This window comes from Scyliorhinus canicula, chromosome 5, assembly GCF_902713615.1.
Source record: "Scyliorhinus canicula chromosome 5, sScyCan1.1, whole genome shotgun sequence".
Classification (NCBI taxonomy): domain Eukaryota; kingdom Metazoa; phylum Chordata; class Chondrichthyes; order Carcharhiniformes; family Scyliorhinidae; genus Scyliorhinus; species Scyliorhinus canicula.
This window is the reverse complement of record NC_052150.1, coordinates 164100345-164126255: the sequence shown is the minus strand read 5'-3', so window position 1 is coordinate 164126255 and position 25911 is coordinate 164100345. Positions and strand designations below refer to the sequence as shown.

Here is a 25911-nt window from a genome sequence, read left to right as displayed (position 1 = left end):
CAAGTCCCAAAAGACGTGCTTCTTAGGGAAATTGGACATTCGGAATTCTCCCTCTGTGTACCCGAACAGGCACCGGAATGCGGCGTCTAGGGACTTTTCACAGTAACTTCATTGCGGTGTTAATGTAAGCCTACTTGTGACAATAAAGATTATTATTAATTCCATCATAGCTGACTTTCTGCAACTCATTGATCACCCTGATCAGTGAACACGGCAAGCTGGAGAATGCAATGACCAGTCAGTGATATATTGCAGTGGTTTCCCTTCATCTATTCCTGGATCTATTATTTTTGTGCTTCTTTCATGTCAGCTGCTTGTTACTTTGTCCTCTTCTGCTTCTTTATCTGTTATTTTGAGTGGGTGGGTAGGTAGTAAGCTATATTGTGGTGTGGCAAGCCAAGCGACTATCAATGGCTGATTTGTGGAGATAACATGGAACTAAGTGTAGGGTGGGATCAATCCCGAGATCAGGTATATTTTCTGTTCTTGTCGGGTTCGATCTGGATTGTCTGTCTTGTGGGGACAAAGAATTGGATTCAATTTGAACTTGAATTGCTTTTTGGAACAAGCAAGGAGATGGATTAAGGGTTTGCCCTGCCCACTCTGCACATTGGCTTTGTAACTTTAAGGAATATATATATATTTTTTAACTCTGGTGACACAGTGGTTAGCACTGCAGCCTCACAGCACCATGGACCCGGGTTCAATTCCAGCCTTGGGTAGCTGTCTGTGTGGAGTTTGTACGTTCTCCCAGTGTCTATGTGGGTCCCTCTGAGTGCTCTGATTTCCTCCCACAGTCCAAAGATGTGCGAGTTAGGTGGATTGGCCATACTAAATTGCCCCTTTGTGCGCAAGGATGTGCAGGTTAGGTTATAGGGATAGGGGTGGAAGTGGGAGTGTACATGGGTAGAGTGCTCGTTCGAAAGATTGGGACAGACCTGATGGGCCGAATGGCCTCCTTCTGCACAGTATGGATTCTATGATTCTCTATTCCCTGTTATCATAGAATTTACAGTGCAAAAGGAGGCCATTCGGCCCATCGAGTCTGCACTGGCTCTTGGAAAGAGCACCCTACCCAAGGTCAACACCTCCACCCCATCCCCATAACCCAGCAACCCCACCCAACACTAAGGGCAATTTTGGACACTAAGGGCAATTTATCATGGCCAATCCACCTAACCTGCACATCTTTGGACTGTGGGAGGAAACCGGAGCACCCGGACGAAACCCACGCACACACGGGGAGGATGTGCAGACTCCGCACAGACAGTGACTCAAGCCAGAATCGAACCTGGGACCCTGGAGCTGTGAAGCGATTATGCCATCCACAATGCTACCGTGCTGCCTGTTGTCTTTGAACTGTTTAGTCCTTTACCGTCTCTTCTTAGTGCCTTCTAATTCCAGTCTTTATCACGTCTCTATGAAACCTATCTGTTCAGTTCCTGTATTGTTTCTCCTCCTCCTTAATTAAAAAGTGCTCAAAAGCTAAAGGGAATTCAGTATGCCCACTGGAAATTGTGACATATTCAACATACTTATAGATTGCACAATTCAAATTCAATTCAGTGTCAAAACTCTGGGCAAAAATATTACCTTAATCAGACACTTGGGAAAGATTGAAAATTTCAAATAAAATCTTTGATTAAAAGGTACTAATTACCACAAAACAATTTATAGAACAAACCATTCTGCTGTGATGTATACATTTTTTTATTTTACTTGTTCAAAGCCCTATGTTGGCCATTATAAATTTCAGCTGAAATAAAATGATGCTGAAAAAAAGGGGAGCATTTTGATCAACTTAGGGAAACGAGAAATGTAATGGGTGATTACTATAAATTATTGAGTAACAGTGCCTTTACCATTGAAAATACATTTAATGCAGTCACAGTGCCAAATCCTGGAATAACTGGTAGTTTCAATGAAATGCTGGTATTTGGGATCATAATGCATGGTCAACGAACAGAACTTATTGAAACTAAAATCCTTCCCTCAACTTATTTTAATTCATGGTACAAATGCAGAACATGAAGATAACTAGATTATGGCACAGACCGGAGTCAGGTCATTGACAGTCAGGTACATTGTTCAGAGTCTCCATCTACAGCACCCAAAACCTGGTCTGGGTTGAGTCTCTACGCAAGACAACATTGTTCGCTTCTGCTCGAGTCTCCCAAGAGAAACACAACTGGGATTGAGAATTTGGGAATTGAAGATTTAAACCTGCATCCAATCACAGAGTTGTACATTTGAACACTTCCATCTGCTGTATAAAATATATTCACCAGTAACTTTCAAAGCTTAAAATAAGATGAAGCACAGGCCTGTACAAAGTAGTTTGGCCCGATTCACTGATACAGATTTTGGAATACAGGGCTAAAGGAAAGGTGGCAGACATTTTGAACCACTGTTTCAAAAAAGTATTTTCAAAGTTCATACCAGGAAAAGTTGTGGGACAAATTAGATTTCTATAATTGGTGAAATGTGTCCAGTTGTTTACACCAAAAGCATTTGGCACAATATGCTTTAAATACCAAGCATTTCTAGCAGTTCAGTAAAGCTAGGAATTAGGATATCAAAACGGAATGTAACAAATTTGCAAGAGTAGCCCCACTTGAGCATCCCACAAAGTTGACGTAGCCATCAAAACTAAACATATGCATGTTTTATCTTCTCATTCTGTTGAAAGGAAAGATGTTCTGAAAAACACAAATTACTCCATTCTTCACTTCTTATGTTCTAATCCCATGCACATTGTATAAAATCAGCAACAGAATAGCACTTTTCTTTTGGATATCAATGCTTACGTGCTTTATACTCAGTAAACATTTTGGCAAATAAATTTTATTTTCAGACCTGAAACCCTAAGCCACTGTGAACACACATTGGGTTGGATGTTACAAATAATTTCATTAGCTAAGAGCAGAACACATTTATCACAGTAGTACTGAATTCCCGAAGTGGTTGTGCTCATTCATGATGCTTACAAAGGCACCAGTGATTTAATTTTATTCCATCAGCCTTGTACAGTGGCCTCTAAAATATTTAACACTGGGTTCCAAGTGGAAAGATTGACTGTTAATCCACTGGCGAGCTATAAAACACTCATCTGCAATTTCTCCTTGCACCTTTTCTTTTGAAGGCCTTGCTAATCACGTGGCACATTTGGCAGCAAGTGTCAGTAGATCAGTTGATCACAGATATCACAGGCATAAACCTGTCAATCTTTAACAAACATCTAAACATGTCGCATTTCCAGCAGGAGTCACTGAGCAATTATCCAGAGTGGCAAACATGGTTAACTTCCCTATACCCAAGCCATGAGGTGAACTGTACCAGCCATGCAGTTATTCTAACTGAGAACAGGTAATTTGACAAAGGCTAGATACAAACAATCCTCAACTTTATGATGTACAAGTTATGACAAACGGCGCCTAGAAAATTTACAAATTGACACCTTGACCAAATTTAAGACTTTGGTTTCGACTTTACAAATTCAAATTCATATGTGCGCATTAATATCCTGCGCCGCCCACTTCCCTGACTTGAGACATTCTGGTTGCTGGTCCAATGCATTTTTACTTGGTGAATCTACATGTTTCCAAACCTTTTCTTAAAATTTGTATTTTATGATATTAATTTATTGCTATATTAATCGACTCGAGTACTAAATTCTGGGTTATTTTGGTGAAAACAGGGCATCAGGTTCAGGAACCAATCCTTATGTATAACATCGTTGCTATGGGAAGATGTGATTTTCAGGAACCAATTGTTTTGTAAGACTGCCTGCATTGAACTTGGACCTCCCTGACCCATTCAATATTTTAATCAGCATCTGAACAAAGCAGCATTTTTCACCTGTACATTTATGCCAAGTAACTATGGAGAGGGCAGCACGGTGGCGCAGTGGGTTAGCCCTGCTGCCTCACGGCGCTGAGGTCCCAGGTTCGATCCCGTCTTTGGGTCACTGTCTGTGTGGAGTTTGCACGTTCACCCCGTGTTTGCGTGGGTTTCGCCCCCACAACCCAAAGATGTGCAGGATAGGTGAATTGGCCACGCTAAATTGCCCCTTAATTGGAAAAAATGAATTGGGCACTCTAAATTTAAAAAAAAGTAACTATGGAGAAGTTTGCACTTCCCATTTAAAAATACATAAATTTGAAGCTAAGCCTGCAAAATCTGATCAGTAAATGTTTACTCAAACTACTCGAACAGTAATAAGTCAATTGCCTCTTCATCTTTCCCCAGCCAGTCTTGCTTTTTAAGGACTAATTAAGGAAAGAATTCTAAAGTGACTTTATAAAACTTCGCAGTTTTGTGGTGCTTGCAGAAATTTCTAGAATAGTCCAATTACTTAGACTTTTGAATGATTGTGTACCAACTGACTATTTGAAATTTATTACAAATTTATTTATTATGCTAAAAACCACTCCTGCGCTGCAAACTATCAAATTCCAGGTGCTTACCTTACAATAGCGCAAGGATTCCATTAATGTCAGAAAACCAACAGTAGATTGATTTCTTATACCATGGAGTTCTGAAACAGAACAATTATAGCATTGAGAACTAAGGCACAATGGTTTCAGAGATTAAACAAAATTGTCCAAGACCAAAATAAACTATAAAATAACATTCAAATTTTGAATTGATATTTTATATTAAAATGACAAAATATTGTAGCTCTTGGTAAAGCACGAATAGAACAGGCAGAATATTTAAAAGTACAGTTAGACCATATCTTAAAAAAATTATGGAGCATCTCCATATATACATGCACCTTGCTTTGAGAAATTAGTTAAGAGAATCTTAATTTCTCAAGCAAAGAAAAGTATGATCATCGGAATGGTGGTGACTAATTTTCATAACAATAGTTTTATAAAAATTTTCAATAATTACAACTTGTTTAGGGAAAGTTGAACTATTTACTGATGGGTAACTGAAATGGGTTATCAGAAATACTGCTCAAAGCCATGACACTGATCAATTTTAACAGCTAGCTGCTTTAATGCAGAACAGAAGGGTTGACAAAACAGTGTCTTGTAACCATGTCTCTTGCACAACTGCTTCAGCCACCTTTTCCCCAGCCAAGTTAATACTCCTCTGAGCTAGTTATTAATAGGTGTAAAAGAATGACAATATTTACAGCAATTTTATTTCCTTTTGAGACTTAAATTGGATTCACCCTACGGTATCACAATGGATATTAGTGTGGAAGATCTCTTAGTGCAAACCGTTCACACAATGCATGAGCACTTCAATATTTTACATTTGCTTTAACTAAGCAGCAACCAAACAGATATCAATTTTATTCCTCAAGTAGTTACAATACATACTCAAATTTGATAGGCAGGAACAGCAAATCTATCACAGATGACGAACCTACACTGTCAAGTTAGAAAATGAGGCTGATAACATACATACACCAGGTAGATGACCAAAGGTATTGAAACATTCAACAAAATGAATTAAGTGACTTAATCCTATGCACAAAGAACAAAACATTGCCTTGAATTTCACGGTAAAAATCGAAAATGCTTAAGATGTACAGTATTCAAATAAACAAAATATACAAACTTAGTGTACTGGTTTGTAACTTTAATATAATTTTAATTCAATATTCCACCTTAATATCCTGCCCACCAGTTACCTTCTGAATTTGTCTATTTTTGTTATTACATCAGTGTTACTATTTTCCATGTTTTTAACTCTATTACTTAGTTTATGTATGAACATTTTGATGCAAGTTACACTACGCTGCAATTTAGCCTTTGGGCTGCAAATGTGCTTCTTGAATGAAATATTCCCGTCAAAGTGCCATTACCAAATCTCTATTGCTGCAGGTTTGTCTCATTAAATGGCAGAACACTGTCTCAATACCATTGAAAGAGGCATATAAAACACTGATAGAATCTTAAAAATATGAAAATGATCTTAATGCATGTGTCATAAAGCACAAATTTAAAAAGTTTTTATGAAAATCAAAAGCAATTATAATATAATAATCTTTATTGTCACAAGTAGGCTTAACATTAACACTGCAATGAAGTTACTGTGGAAATCCCCTCGTCACCACATTCAGACGCCTGTTCGGGTACAGAGGGAGAATTCAGAATGTCCAATTCACCTAACAGCATGTCTTTCGGGACTTGCAGACACGAGGAGAATGTGCAAATTCTCGCAGACAGTGATCCAAGCCGGGAATTGAACCTAGGACCCTGGAGATGTGAAGCAATTGTGCTAACCACTGTGCTCCCTATTTTTTTGAACATCAAAATTAAATGCGTTCCAGCTTTTAGGGATCAGGCAGCGTTGACTGCTGTGTTTTTGAATAAATCAAGCCCTGATGGAAGCACAATCAAAAACCTCTGGTGCCACCTAGAGGTCAAATCATTGGATAAAAGCAAATTACTGCGGATGCTGGAATCTGAAACCAAAAGAGAAAATGCTGGAAAATCTCAGGTCTGGCTGCATCTGTAGGGAGAGAAGAGAGATAATTTTTCGAGTCCGGATGACCTTTGACGAAGGATGACATCTACTCAGGGCCACAAACCCTTTGTGACTGAACAGGCAGATTCTGGATTCTTTGGGCGCAAGGGACAGGGAGCCCATGACATGGTGGAGTCCAGAAAGCAGACTTTGCTTCCTTTCCTTTCCTTCTCTGCTGCCACTCTGCTTCATCAGTAAGAAGTTGCGACTCAAAGCATGATGAGGCTTCATGGAACAAGTTCTGAACTGCTGTAATGTAGGAAAGGCAGCAACAAAGCAAGGACATGTGCGAGGCAGGTTTTTTTTACATAGAGGGTAGTGAGTGCCTGGCAGGGCCGGCTCAAGGCACCGGCAACTCGGGCAGTCGCCCAGGGCGCCATGTGCTAGGGGGCGCCAGACTCGGGTCCCGCGCATGCGCAGTTGGGCCGGTGCAACCAGCGCATGCGCGGTGGCCGCACTCCCCCAGGGTGGCCGCACTCCCCCAGGGCGCCCCCCCCCCCCTCTGTCCGCCCCCCCGCTCGGTCCGCCCCCTCGCTCGGTCCGCTTCCCCCCCCCCGGTCTCGGGTCCGACCCCCGCCCCCCCCCCCCCCCCCCCCTCGGGTTCGCCCACCCCTCGGGTCCACCCCGCCCGCTCGGTCCGCTCACCCCCTCGGTCTGCTCTCCCCCCCCCCCTCGGGTCTGCTCCCCCCCCCTCGGGTCCGCTCGCCCCCCGCCCCCCTCTCGCCCCCGACCCCCTCTCGCCCCCGCCCCCCTCCCTCTCGGCCCCGCCCCTCCCTCTCGGCCCCGCCCCTCCCTCTCAGCCCCGCCCCTCCCTCTCGGCCCCGCCCCTCCCTCCCTCTCGGCCCCCCGGCCCCTCCCCTCTCGCCCCCGCCCCCCTCCAAGGGCGCCGAAGTTCAACTTGCCGGGGCGCCAGCAACCCTAGGGCCGGCGCTGGTGCCTGGAACATGTTGCCAGGGGAGGTTGTGGAAGCAGATACATTAACGGCGTTCAAAACGCATCTTGACAAACACATGGATAGGATGGATATAGACGAAAACGGCACAAGGGAGTGCTGAGGGTTTTGCCAAAGGTTGGTATCATGGCCAATACAGGCTTGGAGGGTCGAAGTGCCTGGTCCTGTGCTATATTGTTCTTCGTTTTTTTGTTCAATTTGCATAAAGATAAAGCAAGCTCCCACAAACAGCAATGAAATAATAATAATCATTACTGTCACTTGTAGGCTTACATTAACATCGCAGTGAAGTTAATGTGAAAAGCCCCTTGTCGCCACAACCAAATAACCTGTTTAATAGAACCACATAAAAGTTTCAGCACAGAAATGGCCATTTAACTCATCACGTCTGCACCAGCCAAAAATAAAGAAACTATCCGCTCATTTTTATCCCAATTTCCAGCACCTGGGCCATAACCTTGCAGGTTACAGCACTTCAGATGCAAATCAAAATATCTTTATAATTAATTGAGCATTTCAGCCTCAACCACCGATTCGGGCAGTGAATTGCAGATACCCTCTGGGTGAAACAATTTTTCTTCATATCCTCTCTAATCCTTCTACTGATCACCTTAAATCTATGCCCTCTGGAATTGACTCCTTAGCCAAGGGAAAAAACATAATGATATATTAGGTCTTTCCTGTCCACCCTATCTAGGCCCCTCAATTTTGTACAGCTCTCCTCTGTTCTAATCTATCCAATCATCCTTCGCAGCTACAATTTTCAAGCCCTGGCAATATTCTTATAACTCCCTCTGTGTTCTTTCCAGAGCAATTATGCTCTTTCTGTAATGTGATGACCAAAATTCCAGTTGTGGCCTAACCAGCTTTTAAAAAAATTTGTTCATCAGATCAGCATTTATTGCCCATCCCCAATAACCCTTGTTCAGAGGACATTGAAGAGTTAACCACATTGATGTGGGTCCACAGTTATATATAGCGAGACCAGGCATAGACGGGAGATTTTCATCTTCAAGGGACATTGGTGAACCAGATGAGTTTTTAAACAGCAACTGCTTTGTGGTCAGACTTTTAATTGCAGATTTCTATTGCATTCAAATGCCACCATCTGCCATGATGGGATTTGAACCCGACCCTCCAGAGCATTATCGGAGGTCTCTATAATATTAGTCCAGTGACAATACCACTATGCCACTACTTCCCCAGCATTATGGGTGGCATTGCAGCATAGTGGTTAGCACTGGTGCTTCACAGCACCAGGGACCGGGGTTCGATTCCCGGCTTGGGTCACTGTCTGTGCGCTGTCTGTACATTCTACCCATGTCTGCATTGGTTTCCTCCGGGTACTCCGGTTTCCTTCCACAAATCCCGAAAGATGTGCTTGTTAGGTGAATTGGACACTCTGAATTCTCCCTCAGTGTAAAAAAAGGCGCCAGAGTGTGGCGACTGAGGGATTTTCACAGTAACTTCATTGCAGTGTTAATGTAAGCCTACTTGTGACACAAATAAAGATTATATTCCTGCTTGGGGCTGGTTTAGCTCACTCAGCTAAATCGCTGGCTTTTAAAAAGCAGACCAAGCAGGCCAGCAGCACGGTTCAATTCCCGTACCAGCCTCCCCGGACAGGCGCCGGAATGTGGCGACTAGGGGCTTTTCACAGTAACTTCATTGAAGCCTACTCGTGACAATAAGCGATTTTCATTTTCATTTCAATACCTCATCCAATAAAGGACTGCCATATGCTTTCTTATCACCTATCCACCCGTCCTGCCACCTTCAGTGATCTGTGGCTTCCACTACCTCTCTCAATATCCTCCCATTTACCAAGTGATCCCTTGCTTTGTTTGCCTTCCCCAAATGCATTGCCTCACACTTCTCTGGATTGATTTCCATTTTGCCACTTTTCTGCCCACTCAAGAAACCATTAATGTCATTCTGGTGACAACAGCAATCCTCTTTACTATCAACTACACTGCCAATTGCTGGTCATCTGCAAATTTCACAATTCTGCCTCCTGCATTTAAGTCCAAATCATTAATACATACAACAGCAATGGTTGAATGCTGAGCCCTGTGGAACACCACTAGAATTTGGAAAAGTGATTGGGGGATAACTATTGGTTCGGACAAGGGGATTACTCCAGTGATCTTCTTTGAAAGAGTCATGGGATCTTTTACGTCCATCTGAGGGGGCATAAGGGATTTTGCTTTAATGTCTCACCCAAAAGGTGGCACCTCCAACAATGCAGCATTCCTTCAGTGCTGCTTTATAATAATAATAATCACTTATTGTCACAAGTAGGCTTTAATGAAGTTATTGTGAAAAGCCCCTAGTCGCCACATTCCAGCGCCTGTTCGGGGAGGCTGGTACCGGAATTGAACCCCGCGCTGCTGGCATTATTCTGCATTACAAGCCAGCTGTTTAGCCCACTGTGCTATACCAGCTTTGATTCTTGTGCTTAAGTTCTGGAGCTGGACTTGAACGCAGATCCTTCTGATTCAAAGGGAGGATTAAATGAGCTCCAGCTGACATATGACGTACTATGGATGAAATGTTTCTTACTTAACTATGTCAAGAACAATAATTAACAGATGCAATTTTTACATGGGATAAACACAAGTACAACCAAAGTACTGCAAAAATGACAAGAGGATTTATTGTAATATCAATCACTTATAATATGTAATTTCTCCCAGTTTCCTCAAAAGGTGACAAACCCATGCTGAGGTATTGCTTGAGAGACAATAAACTCTGTAAAATCTTGCCTAATTGACTGCTCTTGATTTATCAATCTGGACAGCAAAGAGACCATTGAATTCTGTGGACTGTTGCTTTTGAGACCAACCCTAATCAACAGAAACCTTAGAGTGGTATAAAATTGTCCATTAACTAACCGAATAGCAATATTCCCTACTGTCACTCCAACTGGGACTGGCTAATCAAATACATATCAGGGACATTCTTGTTACATACAATCAGCAAACCATAAGGTACCAATTACCATAGAGCCAGCATTTTCTTTTGTACAAAAGTTACATTTTCTTTACTGGAATGACTGCTGCCCATCCCGGTCTTGGCCATTGCTGCCATTGGCAGGACAGAGCTGTTGGCTAATCAAATTGGTCAGCAGCTCTTGTGGCATTCCGTCGAAGTGAGGGGCAAATGTTCTGCCTCCAGCTAATTAACATTCCTCGGAAGAAAACCCAGCTTCTGAAAAATCCTGCCCAATATGTGAGGGAAGAATTGAGCTAGAGTACACTAAATTCCTCCTGGAACTCATGGATAGTTATCAGAAGTAAGGCCCTAATAAATATCTCCTCCACAATTCCAGGTCGTGTATCAACCTGGAATTAAAACTGACCATTTCAGATCTGTTTGATACAGGAACTCATTGGATAAATGAACCCAGCAATAGGCCGGTGTCGGTAATATTTTGATGAGCTTTAGAAATAGATTGAGGCTTGTATTTAATAGACCCTTGAATAATTTGGATCTTTGTTCTTTATTGCACCGTTCAAACTATCCACTTGGGACAACTTAAAATCTGCTGCGATTCTTAGAAAAGACTCAACCACAGAGCTACAGTTGAAGGCTGTCTTTTAGCTCTTCCATTCAGAAAGAAACTACAGGCCCCATCACTGAATTCCATTATTTATTAATTCATACTCAGATCTTTGAAAGAGCTTTCCGATTAGCCTCGCTCTTTTTCTTTCCCAGAATCCTACAACATCCTCCTGTTTAGGTATATATCCAATTCCCTTTTGAAAGTTATTATTGAATCTGCCTCAGCTCCCCTTTCAAACAGGGCAATCCAGATCATAACAGCTTCTTCATTAGACATTCTCATTTCCTCTCTGGTTCTTTTGCCAATTACCTTGATCTGTGTTCTTCAGTTACTAACTCTTACTGCAGTGGACAAGTCTCCTTATTTACTTTATCAAAATTCTGCAAAGTGGTCTACTTACATCTTATATGCAACATATTTTGTTTGAGTTTGACCATACAAAATTGATAGCACATTTGTTACAATTTTAAAAATGCATTAAGCTTTGCATCCATGTTATCAATTTAAATTCAAAACATGAAAGGATCTCAGTACTGATTCCTGGGACACTTTGCGCCTGCTGCTTCCTATTATCTAACCCATTTCTTATCCAATTCCTAATTTTTAAGCCTTGAATTTTCACTGTTTCAAGCTTAGGTAGTAGTTATGTGAACATTTATCAAAAACTGCAACAAGATAGGATTAATTGGTGACCTCGGTGAAGGCACTCTAAGCAGTAGCAATTAGAATATGATTGAATTGTATATTCAGTTTGAGGGAGAGGAGTGGGTCTAAGCCTAATATTTTAAATTGAAATAAGGGCTAGATAAATGAACTGGCAAATTAGTTTAAGGGCTAGGTCAATAGAGATGTAGTGGCAGATATTTAAGGGGCTATTTCAGAATACACAGAATAGATACATTAGAATTAAAAAAAATTCCAAAGGATCACATTAAAAAGTTCAAGATAGTATCAAACTTGAAAAAGTGTACAATTGAACAAGGATGGGTAGCAGATGAGAAGATTGCACAGAATATAAAAATAGCAAAGAACAACCAAAAGATTGATACGGTAAAATTAGTGCACAGAGAAAGCTAGGTAGAAATATAAAGACAGATAATACGGTTTATAGACAGTTAAAAATGGAAGAATTTAGCAAAGTGAGTGTTGGTCCGATAGAAAATGAGTTTGGAGACTTAATAATGGAAAATAAGGACATGGCAGATGAATTGAACAGGTATTTTGCATTGGTCTTCACTTAGAGGACACAGTAATATCCCAGAACTGACTGTAAATCAGGAAATGGAAGGGAGGAACTTGGGAAAATTGCAATCACCAGGGAAATAGTAATGAGCATATTGTACAGGCCAGGGCCGACAAGTCTCTGGGTCCTGATGCACTTCACCCTAGGGTCTTAAAATAAGTGACTTGTTAGATGGTTGATGCATTGGTTTTAATTTTCCATGGGTTTGGAAGGTGCAGTCAGCCTCTGATCTGTTCTTATAGTCACAGTATTTATATGGCTAATTCAGTTCAGTTTCTGGTCAATGGTAATCCCCAGGATGTTGATAGTGAGTGATTCAGTGATAGTAATGCCATTCAATATCAAGATTCCCTCCCTTGTTGGAGATGGTCATTGCCTGCCACTTGTTTCTCAAATGTTACTTGCCAGCTGTCAGCCCAAGACTGAATATTGTCGAGGTCTTGCTGCATTTGGACATGGACTGCTTCAACATCTAAGGAGTCGTAAATGGTGCTGAATATTGTGCAGTCATCAGCAAACGTCATCCCCACTTCTGACCTTCTGATGGAAGGAAGGTCAATATGAAGCAGTTGAAGATGATTTGGCCCAAGTCAATTAAACACACAACCGTGAGACCTAAACATAAACTGCTCACAGTAATTCAATTAGATTATGACTTGCTCAAAAATATATACAAGAATATGTACTAGAATTAGTATATCATGGCATTATCATCACTTAAACAAAAATATTCAAATGTGAATCTCAGATACTGCAAACCAGTTAAAATTAACCGAGTGTTAAAAATAAATATATGAGGAGAATCTTCTGAAGGAACATATATTTTATAAATACACAAACTTACTCATTCCAGAACACTCTCGGTCTCCATCCCATACATTCAGTACTGCATATCCAGTCAGCAATAAATTGATTAGACTTTGGCTGAAAGAGGAAAAAAAGCATTCAACTCAATGTTCAAAGTAAAGTGGGGAAATAATAAGAATCAAGAAATATTCCGGGCGTGATTCAACTAAATGGGAACTAAATCCTGTATTGAGCAATTTAGCCACATGAGCCAAGTGCTCACAGCACGGAGAAACACACAGCTATACAACGCCACTCGCATTAAATAAGGGGCCTCAGCAGGGAACGCTGGCCTTGGTCTCACATAGCACCATTACCGCTCGGCCCCATTTCCGCTCGTCGGAACCCCTCAGAGTAGAGAGAGATCAGGATGCCATTTTTAAATGGCAGCCCGAACTCTGAAGCCCCCCGACACGACATCTGACCCCCCCCCCCCCCCCACCCACCCCCAACACCTACACAGGGCACCCCCAGCCCGACTGCACCAGCACAAAAAATGTCAGCTTGGAACCCTGGCTGTGCCAATCTGGCAGTACCCCTGCCAGCTGGGAGTGCCACCTGGACACCTTGGCAGTGCCAGGCTGACACCCAGGTGGCAGCGCCACAGTGGCACCAGCCGCACTAGGGTAGCACCTTGCCCAAAGGTCATGCACCTAGGGGCCTCTGATCCCCTGGGTGACCCCGCACGAGTGCCGCTCTGTCTGGTCCCCCGTTGTGGGGACCAGAACGGATTGGTACTCGCCCAAGGTCTCTGAGGTCTCCCAACACCTCAGGTACCTCAGGGAACTGCATGTTAGAGTGAGACTATGCAGATTTGCTAAAATGTGGTCCCACCACAAAGGGCAGGATTTACATCGCAATGTCTTGCGAGGCATTGCAAGCCAGGTAGATCCCAGGAGTAGGGTCTCCCTGCTTTTGTCGGCCATGCTGTGCCGCGGCAAGCTGCTTTTCAGGCACAGCGTGGCCATTAGATCGTGCCCATCATTGCATCAGAGCCAACCCTACTCCAAACTCCAATACAAATGATAGAGGCAGTTCGGAGATTTCACTCAGAACAAACTAGGGAGTGGAGAAATGTGCATACCGAAGTGCATTATCTTTCAACAGTAAAAATTTTAACTTAAGTACTCAACCATTGGTTAATAAGACGTACAATAAAATAAAACCAGAATGAACTGTGGACTACTTTAAATGGAAGCACAGGCAGACCATTTCTAAACTTCCCCTGGTAACAGTGACCAACCCAAATATGATACCGAATGCATTAACCAATGTAACACAAGAATTAACCCCTCTTAAAACTAATCAATTAGCCATCATGATAAGCCCAAGCTAGAAAACAAAACTATCCTCTTATTTTTAAAAGTAGTTAAACTCTGGGTTACATACTGTAGGTAACAAACTACTGTGCAGGTACATATTTATAGCTAAGTGTCCTCAGGTATCAGAGCACCCCACACAAAAAAAAATAATTGAAATAAATCACCATCCAAAATTCAAGAATGTCTAAAAAGGAAAGACCAAGCGAGCACTCACAGCGATATACACACTTCGATTGGCCACCCTATAAGCCTCTGCCCAATCATGAGCAAAATTATACACTTTAATACTGCCAACAGACAATATTTACTCTCCAATAAACCACTTATTGAGGCTTTGAGTTCTGTCATAATCACTTGGCTCTAAATTTCACCAGCGCTTTCTCCTAGGACATGCAAGGTCTCAATGTTAAAGGTGAGGATGGCGCTCTCAATGTCAAGGCAGCATCTGACCAAGGAGTCCGAGCAAAATGAGGGCCAAAGCTAAAACTCTCCAGTGGTTAGCCATATCTAACAGAAAGGAAGGCAGTCCTAGCTGTCGAAAGCTAAGCGAGCGATTCAGATTATTGCTGGAGTTTCTTGGAGAGGTGGTATTTCTTGGAGAGGTGGCCTCAGGCGAAGATCTCAACTGCTTCAAGTGTCCTTCTCTTCATAAGATTGGCAGTGATGTTATTTTCTGATAATTCCACAATGTTCAACTACATTCTGAAAGTTTCAAATAATAAAAAAGCCTATGCCAACCAGACACAGGACAACAGCACCTCGTACATATGAAACATTTCAACAAAGTAAAAAATCCCAAAATACTGAACAGTGGTATAAGAAGAGCAAATTTGACAGAGTCACATCAGATGATGTTAGGGCAGATGGCCAAAAACTTAATCAGAGGTAGATTTTAAGGAGTGCCATAAATGAGGAAAAGATCAAAAAAACAGTTTACAAAGGAAATTCCAGAGGTTAGCGCCAAGGCAGCTGAATCTGGACAGCATCCAAGTTCAAGTTAACAAGTGGATCATTAATAAAACAATGTCAGTGTCCACAGAGTGCTGCAGTGTTTAGCACGACTGCCTCACGGCACCAAGGACCGAGGTTTGATCCCGGCTCCAGGTCGCTGCCCGTGTGGAGTTTGAATATTCTCCCAGTGTCTGCGGGGGTCTCATCCCCACAACACGAAGATGCACAGGGTAGGTGGATTGGCCACACTCTCTTTGCCTTCTAATTGGAAAAATAAATAAAACGTCAGGAAATGACCATCAAATCCTAGCTATCTGCCCTGGACCTTCATCAGTACCGTATCGCCAAGTCCCTTAACATCAACAACTTGAAGGGTAGGATCTGTTACAATGCATCAGTCACATCGCCAAGATGGTTATAAAACAAGATAAAGGCTTTAAAGGCTGTGTGTACTACTGTTTAATTCTTAATGCTCCATAGCCTCTTCACCACCTTGAAAATTTAATCAGGAATATGTTGAATGTTTTCACCTAATACAACTCGCAAGGAGTTTGACACTACCCAGCTGCTGGAATTTGACTGATCAACAAACCCATCCATTGGACTTCGTATCCATCTTCTCCACTACTGACATGTTGCGCCTGCACTATACGCTATCTATATAGGGCAGCAATATTATGAGAACACTACCTACAAGTGCCCTTCCAAATTGCGTGATGAATTGCCATCCTCTCACTGACCCAGAAACATTCTCCTAGAATCCTACCTAATGCAATTATAGGAGCACCATCACAAAAGATTCAGTGGTTTAAGGAGGAGGCCCACTCACACCTTTATAATTTACAAACACAGCCTTGCCAGCATCACTCATATGGCAAGAATAAAAAAGCAGAGAAAGAGAAGGATGAGACACAGGTGGCAAAAAGGAAGGGAAAAATCAGCGAGATGGTGGGTGTGAGGATAGATGTCAAGGCAAAGGCAAGATTTGAATGTCCAGTGGTAGTCAGGATTTAGGAAGGTCAGACAAAAAGGAAAAGGCGGTAGTGCTGCATTGCTGGTTAAAGAGGAAATTAATGCAATAGTGAGGAAGGGTGTCAGCTCTGACAATGTAGTATCAGTATGGGTGGAGCTGAGAAACACTAGGGTCCAAAAAAACATTGTTCCCGTTGTATATAGACCCCCAAACTGTAGTGGTGATGTTGGGAATGACATTAAACAGGCAATTGGAAAAGCATGGGATAAAGGAACATCTGTAATTATCAGTGATTTTGAATCTGCATATAGATTGGGCAAATCAAATTAGCTTAGAGGAGGAATTCCTGGAGTATATACAGGATGAATTTCTGACTAATTACGTTGAAGAACCAACTAGAGAGCAGGCCATCCTAGACTGGATACGATGCAATGAGAATGGAATCATTGGCAATCTAATTGTCTGAGACCTCTTGGGAATGAGCGACCATAATGTGATAGAATTTTTCATCAAGATGGAGGGTCAAGTAGCTGATTCTGAGACTCAGTTCCTGAATCTTAATAAAGGAAACCATGATGGTGTGAGGTGCAAGTTGGTGATGATAGATTGGGAAACTTCACTTAAAGGGATGACAGTGGATAGGAAACGGCAAACATTCAAGGAGCGCATGAGGGAACTGCAACAATTGTTTATTCCTGTCTGGCACAAAAGTAAAATGGGAAAGGTGGCCAATCCATGGTTTACAAGGAAAATTAGAGATAGTATTGGATCCAGGAAAGCATACATATTGGCCAACAGGTCTGAAGGTTTGGGAGCAGTTTAGAATTCAGCAAAATGGACCAAGGGATTAAGATGGGGAAAATAGAGTACGAGAGTAAAGTTACATGGAATGCAAAAATTGACTGAAAGTTTTCTATAGATGAAAGGGAAGCAGATTGGTGCAGACAAATGTAGGTCCCTTACAATCAGAAGCAGGGGAATGTATTATAGGAGACAAATATACTTGGGGGCAGCACGGTAGCATGGTGGTTAGCATAAATGCTTCACAGCTCCAGGGTCCCAGGTTTGGTTCCCAGCTAGGTCACTGTCTGTGCGGAGTCTGCACTTCCTCCCCGTGTGTGCGTGGGTTTCCTCCGGGTGCTCCGGTTTCCTCCCACAGTCCAAAGATGTGCGGGTTAGGTGGATTGGCCATGCTAAATTGCCCGTAGTGTCCTTAAAAGTAAGGTTGGGGGGGGGGTTGTTGGGTTACGGGTATAGGGTGGATACGTGGGGTTGAGTAGGGTGATCATTGCTCGGCACAACATCGAGGGCCGAAGGGCCTGTTCTGCGCTGTTCTATGTTCTAAAGAAATGGCTGAGCAACTAAACACACACTTTGGTTCTGTCTTCACAAATAAGGACACAAATCAGATACCAGAAATGTTGGGGAACGCAGGGTTTTGTGAGAAGGAGGAACTGAAGGAGATCAATATTCGTAGAGTAACGGTGTTGGGGAAATTGATGGGATTGAATGCTAATAAATCTCCAGGGCCTGATGATCTGCATCACAAAGTGCTTCAGGAAGTGGTTCTAGATATAATTGGTGGTCATCTTCCAGGATTCCATAGACTCTGGAACAGTTCCTAAAGATTGGAGGTTAGCTAATGTAACTCCACTATTTACAAAGGGATGAAGAGAGAAAACAGGGAATTATAGACCAGTAAGCCAGTAGTGGAGAAAATTCTAGAATCCATTATCGAAGATTTTATAGCAGAGCACTTAGAAAATAATGGCAGGATTCGACAGATTCAGCATGGATTTATGAAGAGGAAATCAAGCTTGACAAATCTACCAGAATTCTTCAAGGATGTAACTAGTAGAGATGACGAGGGAGAGCCAGTGGATGTGGTATATTTGAATTTTCAGAAGACTTTTGACAAAATCCCGCATAAGAGAATAGTGTGTAAAATTAAAGTGGATGGGATTTGGGGTAGTGTATTGAGATGGCGAGAAAACTGATCATAGAACATACAGTGCAGAAAGAGGCCATTTGGCCCATCGAGTCTGCACCGACCCACTTAAGCCCCCACTTCCACCTTATCCCCGTAACCCAATAACTCCTCCGAACCTTTTTGATCACGAAGGGCAATTTATCATGGCCAATCCACCTAATGTGCATGTCTTTGGACTGTGGGAGGATACCGGAGCACCCGGAGGAAACCCACGCAGACATGGGGACAACATGCAGACTCCGCACAGAGTGACAAAGCGGGGAATCGAACCTGGGACCCTGGCGCTGGGAAGCCACAGTGCTTTCCACTTATGCTACCGTACTGTCCCCAACTGATTGGCAGACAGGAAACAAAGAGTAGAAAACAATTCTTTTTCAAATTGGCAGGCAGTGACTAGTGGAGTACCGCAGGGAACAATGCTTAGACCCCAGCTATTAACAATACATATTAGCGATTTAGATGAGAGGATAAAATGTAATCTCTCCAAGTTTGAAGATGACACAAAGTTGGGTGATTGATTCTTATTGTCACATGTACCAAAGTACAGTGAAAGGTATTTTTCTGCGGCCAAGAAAGCGTATACAGTACGTACATAGTAGACAAAAGAATAATCAACAGCGTAAATTAGCAAATGGTACATCAGCAAATAGTGATTGGTTACAGTGCGGAACAACGGCCAAAGAAAAGCAGCATAGGGCGCTGTGAATAGTGTTCTTACAGGGAACAGATCAGTCCAAGGGAGAGTCGTTGTGGAGTCCAGTAGCTGTGGGGAAGAAGCTGTTCCTATGTCTGGATGTGCGGGTCTTCAGACTTCTGTACCTTCTGCCTGATGGAAGGGTCCGGAAGAGGGCAAAGCCTGGGTGTGAGGGGCCTCTGACAATGCTGTCTGCCTTCCTGAGGCAGCAGGTGGAGTAGACAGAATCAATGGGAGGATGGCAAGCTGGTGTGATGTGTAGGGCTGAGTTCACCACACTGCAGTATCTTGAGATCTTGGGCCGAGCAGTTGCCATACCAAGCTGTAATTCAGTCGGATAGGAGGGTGAGCTGTGAGGAAGATGCAGAGATCCTTCAATGTGATTTGGACAAGCTGAGTGAGCGGGCAAATTAATGGTAGATGCAGCATTATTTGGAGAAATGGGAGGTTATCCACTTCGGTAGCAAAAGCGAGAAGGCAGACTATTATTTGAATGGCTATAAATTAGGAGAGGGGAATGTGCAATGAGACCTGGGTGTCCTCATACAGTCACTGAAAGTAAGCAAGCAGGTACAGCAGGCGGTAAAGAAGGCAAATGGAATGTTTGTCTTCATAGCAAGATGATTTGAGTACAGGAGCAGGGTTGCAATTAGTGAGGCCACACGCTGAAACCTGTGCGCAATTTTGGTCTCCTTATCTGAGGAACGATGTCCTTGCTCTTGAGGGAGTGCAGCAAAGGTTTACCAGACTGATTCCTGGGATGGAGGGGCTGATGTATGAGGAGGGATTGAATTGGTTAGGATTGTTCAAAGAATGAGGGGGGGGATCTCATAGAAACCTATAAAATTCTAACAGGACTAGACATGGTAGATGCAGGAAGGACGTTCCTGATGGTGGGTATGCCCAGAACCAGGGGTCACAGTTTGAGGAAAAGCAGGAGACCATTTAGGACAGAGATGAGAAAAAAAATCTCTTCACCCAGAATTTGTTACCACAGAAAGTGGTTGAGGCAAAAACATGTTTTCAAGAAGCAGTTAGATATCGCACTTAAGGCGAAGGGGATCGAAGGATTTGGGGGAGTCAGGGGAGAAGCAGGAATAAGCTATTGAGTTGGATAATCAGCCATGATCATAACGAATGGCAGAGCAGGTTCGAAGGGCTTCCTCCTGCTCCTATTTTCTATGTTTCTATTTGGGACTGGGGTAGATGCTTCAGCCATTTTCCCTTTCAAATGTTCAAAAATCTCAGCTCTTTTTTTCTTGTCCAGCATTATTCCAATTCCCAAAATGACCATCAATGATAGACAGTGGGCTGGAATACATTAAAATAGTTACTACTCTGGATAGCCATCCAGTTATTCCTGCGCAGACCAGATCCTCACCATGTTTAGTTAAAATTACGAAGGGTGGCTAAGACTGCCCCAAACATATGGAATAGCATCTTTGTTCTACTTTTGGAAAGCAGGGCAATAAAATAAACTCATGCAGTTAAAGACAATTTGTTTGTTAAGTTATCACAAGCTCTAATGCCATACTATGCAGCTGTTCTCAAAAGGACCAACAGAAATCCTGTTCATTTTGAAGTGACTGACTCTAAAGGGAAGTTGAAAGCTCTCTGTGTTAATAAATGGCTTCACGTAATTTTACAGTAAATTAAAAATTGGTATCTATGCAAAACAAGTGTGAAACTACCTTCCATGACCATATACAGGGTCAATTAAAGGTTCAGCTGTATCTTCAATTTCATTTCTAATGTTTGCAATGCCCTAGAAAAGAAAATAGAATTCAATTGAGAAAACAAAACACAGTAACGCAAGTTGTGAAACAAAGACTCGGCAAATAAAACTAGCTCACTCACATTCTAAATAAATAAATAGGGCTGGTAAAGAAGCAGCTCTCAATTATTTAAAACATAATTAAGACAAATTTGAAAATAAGATGTATCTAGTTAATATTGATTTTTCAGTTACACAAGGTTAGGTAAAATTCCAAATGATTATATATTAGATGAAAGATATGCCTGGTCATAAGTCAACAAGTGTTTTAGTTGGTCTCTCTTTGGTCTGAGGTGAGGAATTGGAGTAAACCAACCTTTGTTAAAATGACAGAGTAAAGAAAAAGGAGGACTCCAAACCGATTCTTCCAAGTTGAATACTGATCCACAATTGCCTCTTTCAGCTCAGCTACAGTTGCATATGTATGTTTTCTGAAAAAGTATTTAAATTAAAGATTTTAAAACCTTAGAATTGATTATTAAGTCCATAATTAAAATAAATTCATCTCTGTAAATAAGAACTTCTATACAATGAGACGTGAGTACTGTCAACAAGCAAGATGCAATGGAGGTCACTGAATATTTCATGCTTCAAAAGGAATTGAAATATACTCAAGACATTAAATAAATATATATTTTTTTGTTACTTTATCAGAGTTCCAAAGCCAGAGCTCAGAGTGTGGATAGGGGCAAACCCCTAATCCAGCTCCTTGCCTGCTCCAAAAAACAATTCAAATTGAATCCAAATCATGGTCCCCACAAGAGAGACATACGAGATCCAGGCATTACACCTGACCTCACGCTCACCTCAGCCAAAAATCCGAGAAGTGATATTAAATAAATAGTAAACCATACAGTCTGCACAACGAATATTTTGTGAATCTCAAATTATTGCAGCTATAGAAGCTCCAGGTTTTATGAAGAAAACTCAAACTGATGAGAGTAAGCTGGGCAACAGGAAGGAAGGAAGGACGGATCAACAAGCTAGTTTGGATTGAACTGAAGATCAGAAAACAAGTAGTTAAAAATAAATAAGTCAATCTAGAGTATAAAGGATGTAATTTGCAATATAACCTGTGATTTGAGCAAACAGTTGTTCATTCTAACTTTGGTCGCAAATTCTTTTCTTTAAATTTAGAGTACCCAATGATTTTTTTTTCCAATTAAGGGGCAATTCAGTGTGGCCAATCCATCTAACCTTCAAATCTTTGGGTTTTGGGGGTGAATCCCATGCAGAGATGGGGAGAATGCGCAAACTCCGCACGGACAGTGACCCAGGGTCGGGATTCGAACCAGGGTCCTCAGCGCCACAGTCCCAGTGCTAACCACTGCACCACATGCCACCCTGGTCGCAAATTCTTAATTTCAAATCATTAGATTGTAAAATAACAATCCTTAATTTTAATCAGACAAGCCAAAAAGAATTTGAAATAAAGTTCCATTCTGATATATATAGTTGTACTGCAGAATGGATTAAGTTGGACTGCAGAATGGATTATGTGCAATGTGTGCATTATCAAACAAACTTGAAAATCATGCTCTTAAATGCTCTCAACAAGTCTCACAAAAACATTTGCAAGACTGTAAATTCATATAGGTTATTAGTGTAAAAAAGACAAGCATATCCTTTTCGTAATTCCAAAGACTACTCCCTGGGGATCAATGCTGTCAGAGCAGTCTTCTGTCAACTTTGGTATTAAGTGATGATCCAAATGAATACAGAATGATGTGCCAATTTGGAGCAATATTCTCCCCCCCCCACCCCAACCTCGCAGATTTTCAGTCCCATTAAACTAGGTTACGGGGTATGTGTGTGCATGTGCATGCTGTGTGCATGTGTGTGTGTGCAATCTTTCCGACAGCATCCAACTAACTAGAAACAGGGGAGTAGAAAATTGACCATCGGGTTTTGGAAAAGATGGCAGCTTAATGACAGCACAGGTGCAAATGAATCAAAGTTTGAAAAGGAAAGTTGGGAAAGCTGTTGGGAACAGGACACTGCTGATTGGCTTCAGGCACACAAATAGCATTTCTTTTATTCCCCTGGAGTTATCAGTTTCAGCTGCAAAGTAAGGAATTGATCCAACAACTGGGCTGAGGGCAAAACTGACAACTACTGCTTGCATATTAGTTCTACTCCATTCAAAGATGCTTCTGATTCAAACATAGACAGCTGCGACATTTCAGACTTCACTTAAAATGTTTCTGTAATATGGACTGCAAATCGGCAAGTGCTCCAAACTGCTGTCATTTGGCTTACTTGATTTATCATAGAATCTCTTGCATATTACATCTTCTTCCAAACCTTTTTACAGAAAGCTGACAGAAACCTGAAACCCCAGATCTGCTCTGGGTAATGGTCCCATTAAGCAGTCAGAATGTAGGAAATGAATAGCCCAAGAGATAAAGTGCAGAATTTTAAAAGCATGTATTTCCTTCATAAACAATGAGTCTCAGCTGGTTTAATGTGTGTTAATTTTAATATACCTTTTACATGTATATTAAAAGCTTATGTGAATACAAACACATCCATATGGTTAAAATGTAGAAATGCAAGATATTACAGTCGAAAACAATGCAGCTGACCAGGTAAACTTTATAGACTAAAAGAAGAGACACAACTGAGTGTCATCTTCCATGAAAAGCTGGAGATATTGATTCTTCTCTCTCCTCCCCAAAGATTTTAAGTTCTAAATTAGTCTTGTAGACTTTGTGAAACCTCTCCACTCAAAATTGATGCATAAGGTTTGGTAGCACCTCAAAGAATATTCAAAATATCTGAAATTAAACATGGTTTTAATGGCAAGGTTTGAAGTCATGCCCATGTTACCACCACACCCCCCCCCCCCCCCCAACCAAATCAAATTTTCCTCACCCACCACCCTGGGAATTACAGGCCGATTGTTCTTACCAGGAGAACAAACTGATTCTCCTTTCATCCCTCTGCAAGTTGTGTGCCCGTGTTGAACATCAGGAGATTTAAAAAAAAACATAAACCCATGGATGCTGGAAATCAGAAATAAAAACAGAAAATGCAGGCGCCATTCAGGTCTGGCAACATCTGTGAACACACTCTCTGCAGGTTCTTCCAGAACTGCGGACTGTTTCCTCCATTTTCTGTTTTATAAAAAGTACTTTATAAAAAAACATTTTCAGCAGCAGTTTCAAGTTCCACTAAATATATGTATTTTGTTATAATTATAAGGTTTAAAAGATATTTTGGGAAGGTGTCTTTAATTTAAGATGAAATGACCTGTTCAAGGAACTTGGATGCTGGGTGCTTTGATTGTTAGAGTGCAAAGGTGGCTCAGATTGTTTTACTGGGAGAAAAGTGCCAAGTGTTTACACTCGGAGACAATGGCAGCAGCTGCGATGCTAACAATGGAAAGGTTGAGAACCTCCAAAGTTCCAGAAAATCGTCAAGAATGGGGGGTTGCAAAGAGTTTCCCGTTAAATGGTTAATTTACTTCTAAAATAAAACCGTTTGAATCCAAGGATACCTAATCAGCATTTCCACCCAGACACAAGGCCCATGGGATTCAGGTTACCATGAAGATGGGATTTGAGAGAGGAAGAGATATTCCTGAAAATTTACAGACAAGGCCAGTCTGCTAGGACCAAGAAGAAGGAGACAAGCTATAGACAGGAAGATGTTGTGGCTCATCATGCAGGGATATGGGAGCTCATACTCAAATTGGAAAGACTAAATTCATGAGGAGTCAAAATGAGGCTGGAAGCTTTGCTGAGTTTTAGTTGGAAGAGAAAGTCTCTAGGAAAACCCACACCATGAAAGAATATTCTGGAGTTACAAACTTCCAGGCTGATAAAACGAAGGATCAGGAGTACACCCTCAGGAGTTAAGAATCATTTTGGACTGGCTCTTGGGACAATGCAATGTGTAACTGTGAAGTGTATTTTTGGTTGCGCTAAAATAGAAAGGAATGTTCTGTTTTGTGGTTTAATGTACAAATTGCCGAGAGAGGTAGTGTTTAGTCACAAGAATTTTACTGTAACAAAATATTAAAAGCACTAAGACGTGAAACCATGTTGGTTCACCCTTTCAGCTATCAGAAATTCAAATTTCTTTTTAAAAGTAATCAGTAATCACAGAAATGGCAACAAATTCAACACTGTGCAAATCAAATTTTGATGTGAATTCTGACCTAGTTAAACAAATATGAAATCAACTTTAAAATTATTTTAATAGGATTCTAAAAGAACATTTGAAGATTCTGAATCAAATTTTCAAAGTAAGTACAATATATAACATATTAATTATATTTTAAGGGTGATAAATCAGATTGAAGGTTTGTCTGAATAGTCCATGACTAGCTTGGCTATATAGACAAGCAAGGGTCCCCAGTTACAATTCATAGTCCACACCCAGTTACCTAATCTCAACCTGGGCAGCGGTCATGGTGCTACGATTGGGTGCAGTGGCCTCTCTTGGGAACACATTTCATACTGCAGATAGCTATGCAGCAGTACCAGCTGGAAGTACATTGACTTGGACACCTGTGCACCATGGCAGCACTTTGCGTCAAGGGTCATACCAGGCTTTTTGGGCAAGGTATAGAGATCATCTTCGGCCTAGGGAACCGTATTCCAAGAAGGAGCTAACATCTTCAGAGGAGATGTGGAGGACATTGATCAAGAAACACTAGGTGGTACATAAAAACATTTTTTAACATGAGACAACATAATGAATAGTCATCAATGACCACTTAAGTTTCCTAGTAGCGGTGAGTTACTTACTGAATCAGTGCATGAAATCTCTCAGAGCCAAGCTCCTCTGCAGCCAAGGCAGCTATACATAAAACCAGACACTTTTCAGCACCACAGACAGCAATAAAACAAACAAGATTATACATTGCAAAGCTCAATCACAAAGCATTTGGTATTAAAGGTTAATTGATACAAGTGATCAGTTATTCTTTAAGCCATTTCTTTAAAAACAAAATAAGCATCTCCAGAAATAGCTTGGCATTTAAGACATGGCATTTAAGACATTGCATTTGACTGAATTTTTAAATAAACTTCAACCAAACAAATGAACTTCAACTAAACACAATCATCGACGACAAAAAAAATTGACACGGAGTTGAAAGAAATGCTT

General features: G+C 41.6%; 1 protein-coding gene across 3 annotated transcripts in view; it reads right to left on the bottom strand.

Annotated features, from left to right (window-relative positions):
- The window catches only part of mindy3 (MINDY lysine 48 deubiquitinase 3), a 141810-nt gene that overhangs the window by 98947 nt on the left and 16952 nt on the right, over positions 1–25911 (bottom strand). For 2 of the 3 annotated variants that reach the window (XM_038797948.1, XM_038797949.1), the window contains exons 5-9: positions 25551–25602; positions 21113–21227; positions 20714–20787; positions 13091–13170; positions 4467–4537 (exon numbers count right to left, since the gene is read on the bottom strand). In XM_038797948.1, the coding sequence (XP_038653876.1) occupies positions 4467–4537; positions 13091–13170; positions 20714–20787; positions 21113–21227; positions 25551–25602 (392 nt within the window). Of the gene's footprint in view, positions 1–4466; positions 4538–13090; positions 13171–20713; positions 20788–21112; positions 21228–25550; positions 25622–25911 lie in introns of all 3 variants that reach the window. The other variant, XM_038797950.1, reaches the window with a different exon arrangement.